The sequence below is a fragment of the Eumetopias jubatus genome, unplaced genomic scaffold (genome assembly GCF_037043125.1).
Source record: "Eumetopias jubatus isolate StellerSeaLion01/CBP00866 unplaced genomic scaffold, mEumJub1_p1.0 scaffold_12, whole genome shotgun sequence".
NCBI classification, from domain to species: Eukaryota; Metazoa; Chordata; class Mammalia; order Carnivora; family Otariidae; genus Eumetopias; species Eumetopias jubatus.
Genome location: NW_028274818.1, coordinates 15,567,962 through 15,588,165, shown reverse-complemented (window position 1 = coordinate 15,588,165; position 20,204 = coordinate 15,567,962). Strand labels below are relative to the sequence as shown.

Sequence of the window (20,204 nt, the reverse complement as noted above, 5' to 3'; positions counted from 1 at the left end):
GAGCGCTGTGAATTGTGCAAGACTGTTGAATCACAGATCTGTACTTCTGAAACAAATAATGCAATATATGTTAAGAAAAAAGAAAAAGAAGAAGATAGCAGGAGAGGAAGAATGAAGGGGAGTAAGTCAGAGGGGGAGACGAACCAGGAGAGATGATGGACTCTGAAAAACAAACTGAGGGTTCTAGAGGGGAGGAGGGTAGGGGGATGGGTTAGCCTGGTGATGGGTATTAAAGAGGGCACATTCTGCATGGAGCACTGGGTGTTATGAACAAACAATGAATCATGGAACAGTACACCAAAACAAATGATGTAATATATGGTGATTAACATAACAATAAAAAATTTTAAAAAAAGAAAAAAAGAAGAAGATAGCAGGAGGGGAAGAATGAAAGGGGTAAATCGGAGGGGGAGACGAACCATGAGAGACGATGGACTCTGATAAACAAACTGAGGGTTCTAGAGGGGAGGGGGGTGGGAGGATGGGTTAGCCTGGTGATGGGTATTGGGGAGGGCACGTTCTGCGTGGAGCACTGGGTGTTGTGCACAAACAATGAATCATGGAACCCTACATCCAAAACTAATGATGTAATGTATGGTGATTAACATAATAATAAAAAATTAAAAAAAAAAAGAAAATTACTCCAAACCTTCTAAGTGAAAATAAATGTCTTTCTTAATAAAAGCTGATTTTCTTAGCAATAATTAACTTCAATCCAATAAAAATTTAAAAAAAAAACAAAATAAGATTGGGTAAAATATTATAAAATGTTTTTTTAATTAGTTGGAATGTTTCACCAAACTTCCATAATTTTGGAATAACGTTTTTCAAAAAGAGAAAAGTGATAATTACCTGATGTAATTGAAGATTTATATCACAAAAAGGGCAACATGCATCATATCATCTTAACTAAAACATTTCTGTTTATTTTTCCCTAAAATAGCTTCAGTGATATAACATGGCCATTCTACACATTTAATTGGCTCCTGTCAGGCCTCATACAGAGCATGACAACATGTATGACATACAGAAATTCATATTATCAAAAAACAGCTTTTAATTTCCCATGAGGATGGGTGAGTTGCTTCTCATGTGGACAATATCCCCACTTTTATAGACAACTTGATCAGCTAGAAGGATGACCATTTGGTAAATCCATTTTCTAGTCCTTGAATTTTTGTAGGTGGACTTTCTTTATATCTCTTTCCTCTACATACTCTTTTATTTTCTTCAACCCTATTTCAACATTTTAATATTTTACAAACACACATTTCATTATCATAGTTTAATAATTAAAACCAGAACTGGTGTCGTGCCCAATTAATGTGCCCTGGTAGCATGCCCATTAGTTTTTCCATTAGTGAATTCAACAATACTAATGGGATTACTAGCATTGGATGCTAATTGGGCGTGACATAAGAAACTGGCTTACTTCTTAGCATACCCTTGCTAATGATGAAATTAATGAGCATTTTATTAAATGCTGTCTCATCAAAGTGTACTTAGTTAGCGTTAAAATTGTTACAAACGATGCTGCATTCTAAAGATCAGGTGTCTGAGTAAGTGGTTCTTCATATTATGTTTGGCAACAATTTGAAGCATTAATAGTTCTCTACATCAGAAATCACATTTATTGGAGACAAATTCAAGTATGTAACATAGAGCCTCAGGATGCCAAATTTGCTTTGTACTTGGAAGAACTTAGCATATTATTCTTTGATGATCATTGGAAAATTATGTTCCCCCACCAATATTAAGAGAATAATTCTGTGATCAATTCTAGTGTTATAGCACACAGTTTGTTCTTTCCATTTGGAAAACACCACACATGTTAAATAAATGTCATTCAGAATTGTTTGAAAGCTTTCACTTTCTCAGCTCCCTTCTAAGTGAAATCAGAATGTAATATGAGTTTCTTCTCAATGTCACTGAACATAAAACATTTCAATGACAGCCCCAAGTCATTATTGGTCAATAACATATCATCTGACCAAGTGTATCCAAATTGGAATTAATCAAATAAAGAATGGGAGATGATAGCTAATTGTTAGCTAACAAAACAAATTGTAACCTAACAAAAAAATACAGCAGTTAAGAATCAGAGGAACTTTTTTTTACCGTGACTCTTAACAACTTTTAAATATTGTGAAGAATCTTTCTCCCTTCCCCGAATACTTATTCACAGAATGCATTCGATCATTGAAAGGGAAACCAAATAAGTTTTTTACACCTATAGCCTCTATGTAGGATTACGTTGTTATGTAAGGAATTCATTACTTTATTCACATATTTTAAAAAACGTACATGAAGACTTCAAGTTATTTTAAGCAATGTGCTAGACGGTAGTGACTTTAAATTCCTATAAAATGCTCTTTTCACAATTCAAATTTAACTATTTTGAATGGATTTGGGACAGTAATTTAAAAATAATCATCAGTAAAAGAGTTTCTAACAAACTGAGAAATTAAATAAGAACTAAATTATTAAATAATCATTAAAGAGCTGGAAATTTTAGCCTAGAAAATGGGTAATTTTATATTTTACCAATTTTTATTTGAGTATATTTTACCAATAGTTATTGAGTCAGTCAGTGAGTCAATCTGTCAAGAGACATTTATTTACTGAGCATCTACTATATTCCAAGGACTTAGCCTCAAGGATCTGTTTCAGGACAAAACGGACAGACTTTGCCCTCACTGGATTGTACAGTCTGATAAGAAAGACACATTAAGCAAATAACTGCTTGTCTGATGAGTACAATAAGGTGTTCATTAGATAATCATATCTCATTCAAAGATAGAGGAAAGAAAACTGGCTTACAGTGGTACCTAAAGTATTCAATATATAAATACTTTGCATATCAATGGGAAGCAAATAAAACTTCTAACTTCCTTAAATGTGAGATACCTCTAACTTTCTCCAAGTAGCTGTATTCATATTCCTACTTAAAAGGAGAAAAAACAATGGAAAAATACTCAAAATTTTCTCTATTCGTGTTTCAACAATTTTTTGTCTGAAAATATGTAGAGACTTCATTAAAAAGTGAACAGATATGTCCAGTTCACCTGCACTGGAGTATAAATTCCTTAGTGGTGGGGAAGGACACAGTCTCCGCTAGCTTGAGTTCACTATTTCATACAGAGATAGCATCATGTCCTAAGACCACTTAGTATAATATATCTGATTACCCGTTCTCAAGTACATCCTGAAGTAATCTTGCTCAACTAATACCTTAATTTTCTTTTGAATTAATTCATTGCCACTTTCCTAAAAATGCAGGTAACTTTTGCCTTGTGGAGAGATACTTTTATTCCATATTCCATATATTCCATATATTGGCTATAACAATTCGATTCATACTTGTCTGGCACCTACCAACTTTTTATACAGGTTAGGATCTGGGTATAGAGGGTAGGGACAGAGCAGCTGGAGAAGTTAATGACAGTGATGAGGGCTCTAAGTAAGTATCTGATGGAGAAGGGAAAGGGACAGAAATGATTGGCAATGTCCCGTGAATGCTTCCCTGAACTCCGCTATCATGTCTTACACAGGACTGTCAATCTGATCACTGAAAAGGAGATGAAAAAGATGAGTCTGAGAGTTTTCTGGCAGCCATTCTCAGGATCATAACAACAATACTGTGGCTGAGCGGAGTTAACCCCTTTACCTTCCTATTCTGTAGAAGTTTAGGATACCACATTCTTCACAAAGCGAAACAACACTGCCCAAAGAGATGACAGTCATGCTTCAGATCTGGGGAAATCATTTTTGGGTTACTTCTGCAAAGACTTTGCCCCAAGTTTGGGGTGTGTGTGTGTGTGTGTGTGTGTGTGTGTGTGTGTGTGTGTGTCTATGTACGGTACTCAAAATAGGTGATGAACAAGCCAGTGTGTGGTTGCAGATGGAGCTCTGGGATGTGCATAGTCATCTAGAATCACACAGACACTGGGATGGACATTTATGATGGGCATGACCAACTGTAAGTGCGAGTTAATGTGAAGTCACCATAGGACATTCCTCTGGGTCCTGTTCCTTCCCTGCCCTGTCCAACTCAAGCAAAGATTCTGTACTCCAATTGTGGGACAGGGAGGCCCAGATGAGTGGATGGCTGGAGTGAATGGCATTTTGTTCATTTCTCATTACTGTGTTCCCAGCACATAACAGCATAGCATGGCGCCTGGAGTACAATAGCTGTTTAACAAAACTGCATTGAATGCAGTAAACTAAATCCAGTGCCAGTTCAATCACTAAATTACTGTGTGACCCTAGTTAGACCACTTCATCTAAAGCAGGGATGAAAACAATACTACCTCAAGTGGCTACTTCAAGAATGAAGTAAGATAATTAATGTGAACCCACTTTGTATACTTTAAAAGCTCCATGAATAAATGGTTATACAATTAAGGTTTTTCTCCATCTGGCTTCTTCTCAATTATTCCCAGATATTAACAGGTTGAGGGAGAAAAAGCAGAGGCAGATTTTTCTTTCCCATTGACATTCTTCCATTTTACTGTACTGTTTCCTTTCTTTTCAGGATTTTTGTTGATTTTGACCATCTAGCAGTTAGTCTCTCTTTTCACCTTGTTAATTTGCATGTTCGTGGAATATTTTCATTCTATCGATAATTAATGTCTGTTTCACAGCATTTAAAACAAAACATTTTGGCCTATTTATTTTATGAAAATAAGACACCAATGTGATCCATTCCCCTACTGCCTTCTCCACTAAGTTGAAACCTTTAGAAACTTTTAAATCACTTATCTTTCCCTCTCCTTCAAATTTTAGCAATTTTAGCCCCAAACAATTATTACAGGTTGCTTTGTCTGTCTTGCCTTTGCCATATGTCTCCTCTATTTCAAAGATTCTTTGCCAGCATAAAACACATTTCTAGTCACACTGCCATTAAATATTTAAGTTGAATTTAATATTGCCAGTTTTAATATTCACCACTGATTTTCCTCTTCATATTTCAGACTTTTCTTTTTCTCCTTTTGGTTAGAAGGCTTGATGAAATATTTCCTTCCTTATGGTACATGGATAGTATTTTATCTGAGTCTCTGGATATTAACAAGCATTATTCTTTCATGTTGACAAAGCAGTATAGTATCAGAGTTAAAATCATGGTCTTTGGAGGGGGAATGCCTGGGTTTCAATCCTGACTTCATCACTAATTAGCTGGATGACTTTGGGGAAATTAATTTTACTGTGGCTCTGATTTTTATTTTTTTACTTGTAAAGTGGGAATAGTAAGAGTATCTACTTCATAGAGTTGTTGTGGTATTTAAATGAGTTGTGTGTGTGTGTGTGTGTGTGTGTGTGTGTGTGTGCTTTACATTTACAGTTGAACACTTAGAATCATGCCTGGCATATAGAGGTCCTACAGAAGTGTAAGTTTTGCTTAACCTTGACTAGAACTTCATGAGTCCTTTCAATAAATTTATAATCAATTAAGGATATTCTGTCCTACTTTATATTTCATTATTTTTTTTCTCATCTTTTTTATCCTTTGTATTGTACCTGTGTTTTTTTGTTCTCCTTCTGAATTTCTTCTTAATAATGTTAGTGGTCTCCATCTTTTTTATCTTTTTATATTTTTGTTATGTACTTTGACCAGCTAATCTGAGGCTCAACGGTGTCTCTCTCGTAATTCATCTACTTAAAGTTTTCAAGTGATAAATAATATTTTCAATTCTGTCACTGAATCAACTTCAATGTGCTGGTTGATTTTTTCCCCATTGCCATCTGCCTGGCCTTCTGAGACAGCTGGTTCTTCTCCCATTCTTTCTGGCTGCTGGATCTGCTTACGTGTGATGTTATTTCTTCTTTGCTTACTCACTGCCCACCTATTGGTACCCCTTAAGAAACTGCAATTCTACAGGACACCCAGAAGTCCACGCCTGAGTACCTACCAAGTATTGGCCTTGCAGTTATCAGGCCCCCGTCGAAACACCAGGTATAAATCTTTCTTCCTTGGTCTTTCCAGTGCCAACTCATGGCTCTTCCAGCTTCCTGAAACAGGAAGAACCTAGCTGGCCTCTTGAGGTCCCCTGCAAGGAGCCTGCCATGACGCTCAGATACCCTGAGTCCACCAGGCCCTGCCTCTCCTCTCCAAGGTGTGTGGGTGTCCAGGGTGTATTAAGTGCTGATTCTTACCCAGAGCTCTTGGCCCATGGTTTAACTACAGAGAGGAAAAGTCACGCTGGCTTCACAGTATAAGGTAAAACATTGACTTGGCAGGCACAACTTATGGTTTAGATCAGCAGTTTTAAGTTGAAACCCTGAGGAAATCGAAAGTAAAACATCTTTTACAAAGTCTTACTCATTCCACAATTATTCAATGGCCTAGTACAGTACCTACTGTCAAATTCTTACCAATATTTGTTTAACTAAAGTGAAGACAACTATTCAATGATTTTTCCATTGCCCTTGGGAAAAATTTAAAACTTCACATTTGCTTACAAAGCACTAAATGACTTGGTCTCTACCCAGCTTTTCAACCTCCCACTTTTCTCTTTGTTCTATCCCTCAGCCATATTACATTCATCCTGATGCATAGAATAAGTCATGTTCTTGTCTACCTTGGGCACTTAACATTTGCTGTTTGGTCTGCCTGGAAATTTTATTCCCAGTGCCTTCCTGATCTCTCATTAGTATCTTCCCTGTCCTGCCCCACTTCAAACACATATCTTCCTGTACAGACATGAGCTCTTGCTCTGACTTTTCCTCATTGTTTTGCATCTCAGTTAAATATCGCATTTTCAGAGAAGACTGACAACTCAGAAAAGAAAGACCCTTTATTTTATGCTCCCATAACACACAGCATCTTCTACTTCTCTTTCATAACATTCATGAATATTTTACATTAATCTTACCTAGATTGTTTCATAGGGGCATGGTGGCATTTAACTTTAAAACTATGGTAGTCTGTGATACCCAGCATTATAGTACCAGATAGGCACTTAAATATTTACTGGTAAACAAAGGAGGGAGGGAGGGAGGGAGGGAGGGAGGGAGGGAGGGAGGGAGGAAGAAAAAGAGAGTGAGAAAAACATAGAGAAGGAGCGAGAGAGAATGTGGAAGAATTAAAGAAAGACATAATTTTGCTTTCAAGGAAAATAAAAATAGATCTATTCAAATGTATTTAAAAGTTTTCATCTTCATTATAAGACAGCATATGGTTGTGAAGCCTGCAGATTCTCAGTCAGACTATGTGGTTTGAAAATGAGCTCTGCTATTTTAACTGTGGGCAAGTCATCAACACCTTTGTAAGTTTCATTGTCTTCATTGGTAAAGTGAGGCTAATAATAGTACTTAACCTCCAAGTTTTTGGTGAGGATTCAATGCGAAATATAAGCACTTACCTCAGTACTTGGCACCTAGGACACTCTCAAAAATATCAAGTCTTATGATTACCCATTTACCTGAGGATCAAAAAGAAAACAAGGACGTCCATTCTTCAACTGAAGTGCAAAATACTCTTCCTGATTGCCAGGCGATGCGGCAAAGACAATCAAACCTTCAGGCACCCTTGTTCGAAAGCTGGCCTTAATGCCTGGTGAGACAAGTGCAATCAGCAAATCAATGCTGGGGTTTTGTTGATTCTTTCTGATAAACGTACATTTACTTTCATTATTATTTATGATGTAGTGAGTACAGTCAGGGAATTATACACAGCAGTGTACTGGGATGGTCCTCGCCATTTGGTTTTAAATATATCCTGTTATGAATGCCAACCTGTTCTTGGAAACTCAAGTCTGCACTCCCACTAATCAATATATAATGTACTTTCAATTTATGCAAAACTCATCAACATGAAAAGACATGTTGTCAACCCAAAATTGGATATTCAGAGTATTAATGTGAAAATATTATCAGAGCCATAAAAATAAATGGGTTTTTGACATGAATGAAAGGAACACAGGGGGCCTTGTTTAAAATACTTAGGAGGTTTAAAGAATCAATCTAGTAATAGAAGGTAAAAACTAGAAAGACCTGCTGTGAAGTGGCCCATAGAGCCAATTTTCTGAAACAGGATCCTGTAACCAAATGGTCTGCAGCTTTCAGAATTTCAGGGTCTTCCTCACCCTTCAGATCACCTACTGCCCTAGACACACAAGGCTCTTGTCTTACAGGAATTTCCCCAGCTCAGGAAGCAGGGGAAGCTTGTGATTGTCTCCTAAGATGTCTTCCCACTACCCCACATGATTTCAACACATGGTATCCCACTCACAGCACCTTTCCTTGTGTGTAACACATTTTGCTTAATGTATTGAAACTGGCAAAGAAGTTGAAGAGGTACAGTCTTTGTTCTCAAAGAATTCCCAGTTTAGTTGGAAATAAAAAAAATGTGTCTTAACAGACAAATTGTATGATGAGAATCAAGTAAGAGGTCAAGAACTTACTTGAGAATCAAAAACAACTCATGATCACAATATTAAATAATTAGTGAATACTGATTTGAGTAGTCATACGGTCAACCAGAACTATGGAGGTTTGAAGGTGAGAGAAGTCCCTTCAGGCTGGTCTGGCAACCAAAAGTCCTACATAAGTGGGGTTTTAATTTGAGTTCAACAGACTGCAACTAATGCAGGAACCATGTCTGACTCATCTTTCCACCCCTCAGTTCATTACATGGTATCTAGGTGCATTTACTGAATCCTTTGAGAGTCTGAAGGAGGAGAAGGCAGGGGAGAGGTGCGTCAGAGGTTAAGGGGGAAGTTTTAGCATAAGTGTGGAGGCAGGAAAGCAGAAGTCATTTCGTATCAAATTGTCCTTTTTTAAGTATGCATCAATGGAACATCAACATTTGTTGAATACTCCGCTACATAGTAAAGAAGAAAAACTGACAAGCCAGTGCCTGACCTTAAGTTCCAGTTGAGGAAAAAGACAAAACAAAAACCTATAATGAGGTGTGATAAGTGATAGAGAGATATATACAAGATATAATTTGATTCAAAGGGATTGAGGAAGGTTTCACCCAGAATATGAAGCTGGAGCTTGTTTTCTGAGAGTAGAAAAGACTTTGGATGAAACTCTACAAAGGGCTAGAGGTATGGAAATTATTAAGGAATGTTGGATGTATGGGCAGGAGTTAAGAGATGGATCTGGAGAGATGGGCAAGACCACATCTTGGCCTGTCTGCCATAGGTTATCCAGCCTGAGAAGTGTGAATAGAAGACAAAGATGGAAAGGCAGGTTGTGTGCTAAGTATCTTTAGAGTGAAATTTTTTAACACCAGCAAAGGCAAGCCTGGAATATGGACTTCAGACTTTCCAAAGAGTCAACTCAAATTTTTTCCTGGCCTTCTTAACTTCTGCATCTTTGGCTTCTAGATTTTATGCTTTGGGCCCTTTTGAACATACTTGTCCTATGCATTTGGATATTGCATTGCTTCACATTCTGATTCTCTTCCTCCTGGCTGCTAGGACATTATGTCCTTTTTGTTAAACTTGTACCTGGTCAATCCCAGCGTGTCTCTGACACCACAGAATAAAACTGTTCATCCCAACAAATCATTCTTAGGTATTCAAACTCATTTGAACCCCTGCTACTAGCTCATCTTTCCTAATAAATGGACTGAAAAGGTTGAGCTTCCCTATTAGAATTTATCCTGTAGACTAAAGGAAGGCATTAAACCTTGGGTGGAGAAAGGGAGTAAGAGGCTGAAAGTCAGGATTATGGCAACCAAACTAATGGGGGCATGTATAAAAGATACAGGTAATTTAGCCACAGAGGAACCAGTTAAGATATCACTGTGCTTCGGGGGAATAAGATGATAAAATTTTTAATTAAGAACAGACAAGTAACCAAATGGATTGAAAGAATAGACTCTGTATATTTCAGAAGAAACTCATTAAGACATGATGATATGAGGTGATGATGTGGGACAAAATGGTGAATTCTCTTCATCAATTACTAAGGGAAAAAGCATCGGAAAGAAATAGAAAGGTCAGGTAAAAGAAGAAAATATGGGGTTGAGGATATAAGTTCAGTTTGGGGCACAATGTGTTTATATTAATGATGCAAAAACAATCCATCATTAGGAAACAAGGAACTAAATCTTAGAAGAGAAGATGGAGCAAGAAAAATAAATTAGTGATCACCTGTCAAGAATCCATGTCTCTTTGAGGCAAAATGTAGATAAAGAAAAAGGACCTCTAGGGGAAATGTCCCCCCCTTTGAAGGAAAGAAAAGGATAAAAACAATAACAAAATTGGAACAAGGATAATAACACTGTAAAATGGAAGCCTAGATAAGAGAGAACTTTAGGAAGGCAAAGTTAGTTAACCATGTAACACTTCCTGTAAGTCCAGAATAATTAGACCTGAATAAAAGATTACAGAGCTGGTAATTAGCAATCATCAGACATAATATTTTTCAATGGAATGGAATGGTTCAGAGCCCAAATGACCAGTTGATAAGGATTGAGAGAATGGATGACTAGGTAGTGGGTGTGAAGCACTCATCACAAAAAAACTGGTAAAGAAATGGGAGGCAAAGAAATAAATTATGAGAGTAGACCAATCAAGTAAAAGAAGGAGACATCTGCCAGCAAAAGCACAGAGTTGGCCAAAGTGTGGTCTACATTCTGACTAGAGAACAACTGTATTTCTACTAACCCTTGTCTTAATCTTCTCTCCTTTGGGTCTAGAGTAGCTTTCTCCATCAGACATCTTATCTATTACCATTTTTTAAAAAACTGTATATGTGGTATCAAATACTATAATTAAAACTATTGCTTTAAAATTAAACAACTGAAGGTTATTTCATAAAAATAGCTACAATTCAGGACATGAAGATAATAAAACTCTGTAAGTGTGCTGGAGGCACATATGTGGGAGCTGACTGGAGAGCAAAAGCAAGGATTTGAATGAGGGAAGAAATTAATAAAATTAATAATTGTTCAATCTAGAAATACAATTACTTGTTCCTGACTGATGGGAAATTTGGTGAATGAAATGGAATCAGAGTAAGAATTACAGGAATATTTATTTGAGTCATATGTGGGAATAAATCAACTAATATTATATGCCACTTATGGGATATGCAAGTGCATGTGTTTTTCAGACACATTTAATTTTTAAATTTTACACTTATATAACAAAGAAAAGCACTTTTAGCTCAACTAAAATATAATACTTTACACAGAACAAGGAAAATTTCTTCTGAAAAGGGAGGATTTAGTATAATAGAGGGCAAATTGATTTGATGCTGTATAGTCAACTTCCCCTTAGCTTTTTCAAATAATTCAGTCTTGTCATTTTCTGCTTACTTTACAAAGATGAAATTTTTTGCATGTTTTCTATGAAGAAATGAAAAATGCACACATCCATTGAGATTTCATGTTCTTGATAATAGTGCCATAGACATAGATAAGTCCTATCTTTTGAGCCCAATGCCTTAAATCATATAATCAATTTTTTAAGTTAACTAAATTCACAAATACATGTATTGTCATATAACTATAACAATCTTTTGATGAATATATAAAATATTTCAAAGAAAAGTTTCTTGAATTTACCACAAGACAGAACGGTAAAATACCTAATTGTTCAACATCATCACACCCCCTTTTCCTGTAAGAAGATTATATATTTATATATCCCATCTATTGATTTTAGGCTCAGCCATGGGACTTGTGTTGGGCAAAAGAATGGAAACGGATACATGGTACACTGACAGCGCAGCTTTAAATATAGCTGTGTGATTGAACTTGACTCTTCTTCCCCTATGGCTTATGAATGTGCTTTCATCCTGTCCCAAGAATAAGAAGACATGTGGACCAGAGCCAAGCAGTACCAAAGTATTTTTTTTTACCTTAAAGTTTTGTATTAAGGAGCAATTCTGATTAAAATGAATAGAAGAGTGAAAAACTACATTTCTCACTTGCCTAAAAATTTAGATTTTTGATTTAAAAGAAAAAACAGGAAATATTCTGAAGTTCAATATTTTTTGTTTCAAATGTCTGGAGAAATGATAGAACATTCTTCTATCTCAATATTTATTCATTCATTCAAGAAATATTTAGGGAACACATACTTTGTGCAGCCACTCTTCTAGGTTCTTGAGATACATAGATGTATAAAATACACATACAAGGCTCCTGGGTGGTTCAGTTGGTTAAGCATCTGCCTTCGGCTTAGGTCATGATTCCAGGGTCTTGGTCAGGATCCCTGCCCAGCGGGAAGTCCGCTTCTCCCTCTCCCTCTATATGCATGTGCTCTCTCTCTCTCTCTCTCTCTCTCATTCTCTCTCAAATATATAAATAAATAAATATTCAAAAAAAAAATAAAATACACATACATCCATGGCGGCTCAGGTCATGATCCTGGAGTCCCGGGATCGAGTCCTGCATCGGGCTCCCTGCTCGGCAGGGAGTCTGCTTCTCCCTCTGACCCTCTTCTCTCTCATGCTATCTCTCATTCTCTCTCTCAAATAAATAAATAAATAAATCTTTAAAAAAAATCTAAAAATCCAAGATTTAGCTGGCAATATTTAACTTTTATACAAATGTTTTATAACTTAAAACATTTAATCATAAAAACAATACAGTTACAAGGCCATGGAATAGGCAAAGAGTTCTTGAACAATGAGGTAAAACTATAATAGAAAGAGAAAGGGTGATCAATTATACTGTATCAGAATTAAGAACCTTTGTCTAACAAAAGGCATGAGTAGGAGAGTGAAAAGGCAACTAACATAGTAGGAGCAGATATTTGCAACACATATTTCTGGTAACAGGTAAATATCCAGAATATGTCCTACAAATCAATAAGAAAAAGACAAACAACCCATAAGAAAATTGGGGGGCAGGGGAGCTGGGTGGCTGAGTCAGTTAAGTGTCTGCCTTCAGCTCAGGTCATGATTTCAGGGTCCTGGGATGGAGCCCCACGTCAGGCTCCCTGCTCAGCGGGGAGCCTGCTTCTCCCTCTTCCTCTGTTCCTCCTCCCTGTTCATGCTCTTTCTCTCTCTCTCAAATAAATAAATTAAATCTTTTTTAAAAAAAGAAAATTTGAGGCAAATAGCTTTTCAAGAAATATGATATCCAAATGACCAATCAACATGGAAAAGATGCTTCAGATCTTAGTCATCAGAGAAATGCCAAATAAAATGCAATACCACTAAACATCCACTAGAATGGCTACAATGAAATAGAAAATAAAAAGTGTAGCCAAATATGTAAAGCAACTGGAATCCTTTCATAAACTACTCTCGGGAGTGGAAATTGCTACAACCATTTTGAAAAACTGTTTGACACTATATATAAGTTATCCGTATGTCTTCTAAATATAGGCATACCTTCTGATCCAGCCATTCCACCCCAAGGTATATATTCCCCCAAATTCATAGGTTCAGAAAGACAGACAAGTGCGTTTATACCAATACTTTTCATTATACCATCAAACTGGAATATACACAAATGCCCATCAACTGTGGAAAGGTTAAATAAATGGGATACGATATAGCAATGAAAATAAAGAAACTATAACTACATGCAACTGTTTGCATAAATCTCTCCAACAGGATGTTGTGTAAAAGATGCTAGGCACAAAAGAATACATACTGTATAATCTCAACTACATCAAGTTTAAAACCAGGCAAATTAAATGAATGGTGTCAAAAGTCAGGATAGTGGTAACGCTGGTTGTGATGTAGAACAGGGCACAAGGCAGAGCTTCTGGGGGCCCTGTATGTTTTACTTGATACTCTGGGTGCTGGTTACATAAGGCTGGTCAGGTTTTGAAATCTGTCAGCCTGTGTGCTTATGATTTTTGCACTTTTCTGTATATATGTTAAACTCCAATACAAAAGTTTGCCAAAAATTAATAAATAGAGCTACATAAAAATTCAAACATTGTAGAACTTTAAGAACTAAAAGTTTTGGTTTCTATTTTTTATAGCAAAGGCAGTACTGTGACAAACATTTTCTCTTGTCATTCTAAGCTCTAAGATAATGTCCAGTTGATGAGAGTAAATATTTAAAAATTATTAAAATTTTTATAAATATTGCTACATCTATTATCTCTCAAAAGTAATAATTAATCCACATGCTTTTAAATAGTGTGAATGACCAGTTACCCAGACTCTGGCCAACAATAGACATTTCAAAATCTGAGATGCAAAGAATGAGAACTCAGTGTTGTTTTAGTTCATTTTTTATTTGTGATGGTGAGATTTTTCATATATATTTTCATAATGATATATACATCAGCCATAAAAAATAGCCATATATTTTCCTGCGAGCTATACACACAAATGTCTTTTTCCCAATTTCGAAGACTTCATTTATTTTTTTTCTACTTGCTTTATTTAAGTTCTTTATATATTGTGGATCACCCTATGTTATGAATCATCATTCTCTGTCTCCTGGATTGTTGTGATTGTTTCCCGTAACTGATCTTCCTTTTCCCATCATTGCTCCATGACTACTACTTCCAACCAATACATACACACGCACACAGACACATACTATGGTCTATTCTAAAATAATAGCTAGAGTGATCCCATTAAAAGACAATTCTGGGGGTGCCTGGGTGGCTTAGTGGGTTAAGCATCCAACACTTGATTTCAGATCAGGTCATGATTGCATGGTCATGGGATCCAGCCCCCCTTCCGGCTCTATGCTAAGTGTGGAGTCTGTCTGTCCCTCTCTCTACTCCTCCCCCAGTCATGCTCTCTCTCTATTTCTCTCTCTTTCTAAAATAAAAATCTTTAAAAAAAAAAAAAAGGCAATTCTGGTCATGTCCCTCTTTTTGGTAGTCACCGGAAGGCTTTCTGTCTTACTCCAAATAAAAGTGAAAGTCACCGGAATAGTCTACTACATCCTAAATAATCCAGTTTCCACTATGTCTTTCATTTCCTATTATGCTTCCTTTCCGTTTTTCTACCCTGGCTACCTCAGTAATTGTTCTTCCCTTTGCCTGGAAATACCTTTTCCAGGTATCTCTGCATGGTTTGCTACCTTATCTTCTACAGGTCTTTTTCTCAAACCCCAACTTCACTGATTGGCTGGTTAGGACTGGTCTATTAACAATTCTAACCACCCCTCTGCTTTACCTGTTACCATAGCACTCATCAACTCCAGTATTCTCCTTAATTAATTCATTATTTTTTTAGAGGGAGAGCATGCGCACAAGTGGGGGCGGGGAGAGGGAGAAGGAGAGAGAGAATCTTAGGCAGACTCCATGCCTAGAATGGAGTCCAACGTGGGGCTCGATTCCGCCGGCTCCTAAGATCACGACATGAGCCAAAACCAAGAGTCAGATGCTTGACCAACTGAGCCATCTGGGCGCCCCTGTTAAAGTACTGTGTTTTGAATGCTCCTTTAAATGTTCTTTTACATTTTTAATCGTTTATTACTAATATATTTGATTAATTTCATTTATATTGTCTTTCTATACTGTAACCTTTCTGAATTTGTCTTATTCTAGTACTTGTTAAACATACATACATAACCATGTCAAGCACAAAGACATTATTCCTTTCCTTTCTGATATTTATGCCTTTTATTATATTTTATTGCCTTATTGCAGTGGCTGAGACCACCAGTAAAATGTGAATGCTGACTTGATTCCTATCTGAAAAGCAAAGCAGGCAATATTTCACTATATTACAGGATACTTTTAGCAGTCATTCATCTAACTGAGAAAGTTCCCCTCTACTCCTAGTTTCCTGAAAGTTTTCATTATAAGTAGGTGTTAAGTTTTGTCAGATGCTTTCCACATCTATTGATATGTTATGATACTTTGTTCTAATTCCTCTATTAATGTGGTGAACCATACTGATTGATTTTTGAAAACAGTTCTAAGTCACCCCCCTCCCCATGCTGGCCTCCACCTCCCAATAGTCTTGCAAGCCTACTTTGGGCTTTGTTATCTGTTTCTATTTCACTGGTATCTGATAGTATCTTAATTATTTCTTGTTTCTTATTATTTGGATTTACTTTTTTTGTTGGAGTTTTTAATAAGAAACTTGGAAAGGCTTGGATCATTTTCTTCTAAGATAATTACTTAATCTATACATTTCTCTCTGAACACGACTTTAGCTGCATTCCAAAAGCTAATATGCTGTACTTTTGTTTTTTAACTTAAATTTTCAATTTTTAAAGTTTCCCTTGTGATTTTTTTTTTTGATTCATGGATTATTTAGAAATGAGTTAATTTTCAATAGCTAAACTTTTTTAAATGGTTACTCTAAGGACCAACATATGCATTCTTAACTTATCATATTCTACCACAAATTAATATTATATCACTTCACATACAAGATCTCTACAGTAGCATACTTCTATATGCCATCCTCCACTCTTTGGTGCTAGTGTTGTCATGAATTTTACTTTTATATATGTGTGAAATGCAGAATATATATATTTGCTTCTGCCAGCCAAATATCATTTAAAGAAATCAAGAAAATATTTTTCTACTTATTCATATATATATATATATTTTATTTTCCTTTTCCTTTATTCCTTCATTAGATTTGAGTTTCTATCTGGTATTATTTTCCTTTAGCCTGAAAAAAATTATTTAGTCTTTGTTGTAGTTTAGAACTAGTCATGAGGTAGTAACTCAGTTATTGTTTATCTTAAAATGTTTCCCAACTTGGTATTTGAATAATATTTCACTGAATACAGAATTCAGGTTGGCTTTTGTTGTTGTTTTCAAAAACATTCTATTACCTCTAGCCTGTATTATTTCTAATGAAATGTTAGCCATCATTCTTTTCATTGTATATGTTATGTATCTATTTTTCTCTAGCTGGTTTACTTTTTCTTTAATCTTTTGTTCTTAGTAATCTGACTATAATATACACAAGATGTGGCTTTCATTGTATTTATCCTGTTTGGAATTCTCCGAGCTTCTCTTATCTGTAGGTTGCTGTTTTATCATAAAATATGAAGATTTATCAATAATTATTTCCTCAAATATTTTTTCCTGCCTATTTTCTTTCTTTTCTTCCTAAATCCCTCATCTCTATGTATATTAGAACACTCCTGATATTATCCCAAAAGTTACTGATCCTCTCTTTATTTTTTCAATCTTTTTTCTCTTTGTTTTTATTTCATAACTATCTGTGTTCAAATTCATTAACCTCTGTTAAGCCCATTCAACAAAGATTTTGTTGTATATTTTTACTTCTCAAACGTAGTTTTTATTTTATTCCTTTTTAGAGCTACCATTTCTCTTCTAAAATACTCTTTCTTCCTTTGCTATATGCAGCTTTATCTTTAAATTCTTTAAAATATTTACAATACTTACTATAAATTTTTTGCATTCCAATTTCAATAATTTGGTCATCTGAGAATAAACCTCTGTTGACTGTGTTTAACTGAAATTGGACTTTAGTTAGATTGAGTTCACCTGTGATTAACACCTCTCAAAATGACTAGTGATGTCACTGCTTTGATTTTATCTGTAGTTAAGGAGGCAGGAGATTGGGTTGAAATTATAGATATTTTCGGCTCATGTTTGGATTACATTCCTTCATAATTCCAGAATCCAATCACTGCAAGAATTCATAAGTGTTCATTTCTAGACCCTCTTCAATAGGCACTCTCTTGGGAAAATATGAGTTAGACAATAGTAGGATTTGGGGGCTGACCTATTTGTTTTTGCATTTGGATCTCTTCTAGATCCCATTTCATCTCACAAAGACACAGTGTTATCTAATGCACAGCTGATTTCTCCTTGATCCTGAAAATCCTCCCTATATAAATCAGGCTTACTTCCCTGAGACCAAGTACCCACTCTCAGATATGGAAGCTTCCACATGTCTCTGATCAACTATGAAGCATTCATTTCTTCCCAAAATTCAGTTCATCCAGGGTTTTCTGCATTACCGGCTCTTTGACAACCTCATAGAAAACTGTGATATTTATTTAGCCTAGGTTTTTCTTGTTACCATGGAAGTAAAAGTCTTTTTCACTCATCTATATCCAAATTGGAAGCACAGGTTCCCATTAATTGCACAAGAGATTTTGGGGGAATAGGGAAGCGTCAGCTAGCTATATAGATAGGTATATATACACACATATTTCTCTTGAATCCAGGCAACTTGTAGACTATTCTATTAATTACATATTTTATAGGATTTTATAGAAGACAATATTATTAAAAATAGTGATTATTTGATCAAATAAAGCCAAAAGAAGCATCAAGCCAATGTGCTGAGATAAGGACGAAGGACATTCAAATCTGGTGTTATCACAACTCTCCTTCAGATGTATGACACCACAAGATCCACTGATCCTAAAACTAAGGATGTGACCATCAACAGATTTCCCAAATCTTGCTAGGAATCATATGGGGTAAATAGGTACAGCTTAAGCTAGAGTTACTTATCTCTCATTTAAACCACATTGTTCAACTCACATTGAACAAAAGAAATTCTAATAGAATAAACAGAAAGATATGACTCTTAGTTTTAAAAAATCTACTGAAAGTAAAAGATGCTTTATTAGACTAGTATATTAAATTGGCCAAAGCTTTATAAACACTACTGAAAAGCTACACAAATTAAATATGCTAATGCAATAGTCAAGCTATATTTGTCATGAAATTAACTGGGGTATGGAAAATGAATTCTTGATGCATAAATTCCTAAAATTAAAATAAAACTCCTCACATAAAATTGGGATATTTTATTACATATTTTCTTATACTTGTTCTCATAAAGAAAGCAGAAATCTCTTGGTTTCATTATCAAATATCCCTTATGCATCATTTCTACTCAAGCCAATGGCTTGGAGATGGATTTCTAGCAGCCTATTTGGTACATCAGGGAATGTAAAACTTCAGTTTCATATATAAGCAACTCTGCTATAGAGCTTAATTTGAATTATGCAAATAAACTCTAAATTGGAAAAGGTTTTTCTTTTTACTTGGCTGCCATTAGGTGGTGCTAAAAATGTCTCCATTAATAAAATATTTATGGTAACCAGCCCTACAAATACATGAATAACAAAATCCTTACTGACGATACTTGACAAAATAACAATTGAAAACTAATCTGAAAATGTTATAAATGCTCTGGATTTAACCCCCAAATAGCTAACTCTTTATTAGAATGCCAATATTTTGTCTTATTTATTTAAACATATTATTTCTTCATTTTTTTGAATTAAATTGTTTGTCAGCCATGACCACGAAAGAACTTGGGAAACATTAGATCAACATTCTAAAAATTACATTGGAAGTATAGATTAGGATAAAAAGTAGGGGAATGCTAGAGAAAAATAAAAAGTGTAGCGTTTTACTGTGCAGTAAGTTTTGGGAAACTGTAGTTAATTTTAATCTTTATAAAACAAAGAAGGCTCTCTTTCATCTTTAAAATAATCCTCTATTACCTCCTAAGAACAATTAAAAATTGTGACTGTCTGAATGTCACTGTTATAAGCACTAATCACACATTATAATCTCCAAATGATAAAGATACAAGGAAGCAATATCACCAGATAGTTTTTGAAACATACACACAGTAGAACCCTCATTTCCTGCCCAGAACAGGCCTCAGGTTCTTCATCTTAAATGGAGGTACTGGATTAGATGATCTCTAAAATCTTGCAGTAGTGTGTGAATTTATAAATTAATCAAGCAGAATTTTCATCTAACTGCCTTTTCATTTCTGACTTTATTGCAAGAGACTTCTCAAGTTGCTTAATTTCCTTTCTATCTTATCTAAAGTCTTGCAACCATTGTCAGGCAAAATATTTCCAGTATCATGAGGAGATATGGCCAGGCATATCCGGGAGACACCATCTGGCATTAGATTAAAATTGGGATCTTATTCTAATTTTAATCTGTATTTTTAGGATGACTACTGAAGTTGAATTTCTTTCATCACAGTTCTTCATTTGGGTATTTCCAAAATTCTTTGCCAATTTTTCTTTGGAAGTTGGGTTGTTTGTCTTTATTACATTTGTAAGTGCTCTTCTCTTAGTAAAGGTATCATTTTGCTGGGTTTTTTTTTTTTTCAGTAATGGTATATCCCTCTCTTTGCTTTCATAATTAGGTCTCTGAACTCAAAAATTGTTACTTATTTATATTTTTCTGTTCATTTCCCATATTTTTATGTTTAACATTATATTCTATTTACAATCTATTTTGACATACAGTGTGAGATCGGGATATAGCCTAGGTTTTTCCTTACACATTTAAAAACTAACTAGATAACACGTTCCGCGAGGCAGGAACTTCGTGTTATTT

The 20,204-nt window shown here is 35.4% G+C and overlaps 1 protein-coding gene across 1 annotated transcript in view; it reads right to left on the bottom strand.

Annotated features, from left to right (window-relative positions):
- USH2A (usherin) overlaps positions 1-20,204 on the bottom strand; it is a 716,035-nt gene that overhangs the window by 439,230 nt on the left and 256,601 nt on the right. The window contains exon 21 of the mRNA XM_028104725.2: positions 7,422-7,552. Coding sequence (XP_027960526.2) covers positions 7,422-7,552 — 131 coding nt within the window. The remainder of the gene's footprint in view (positions 1-7,421; positions 7,553-20,204) is intronic.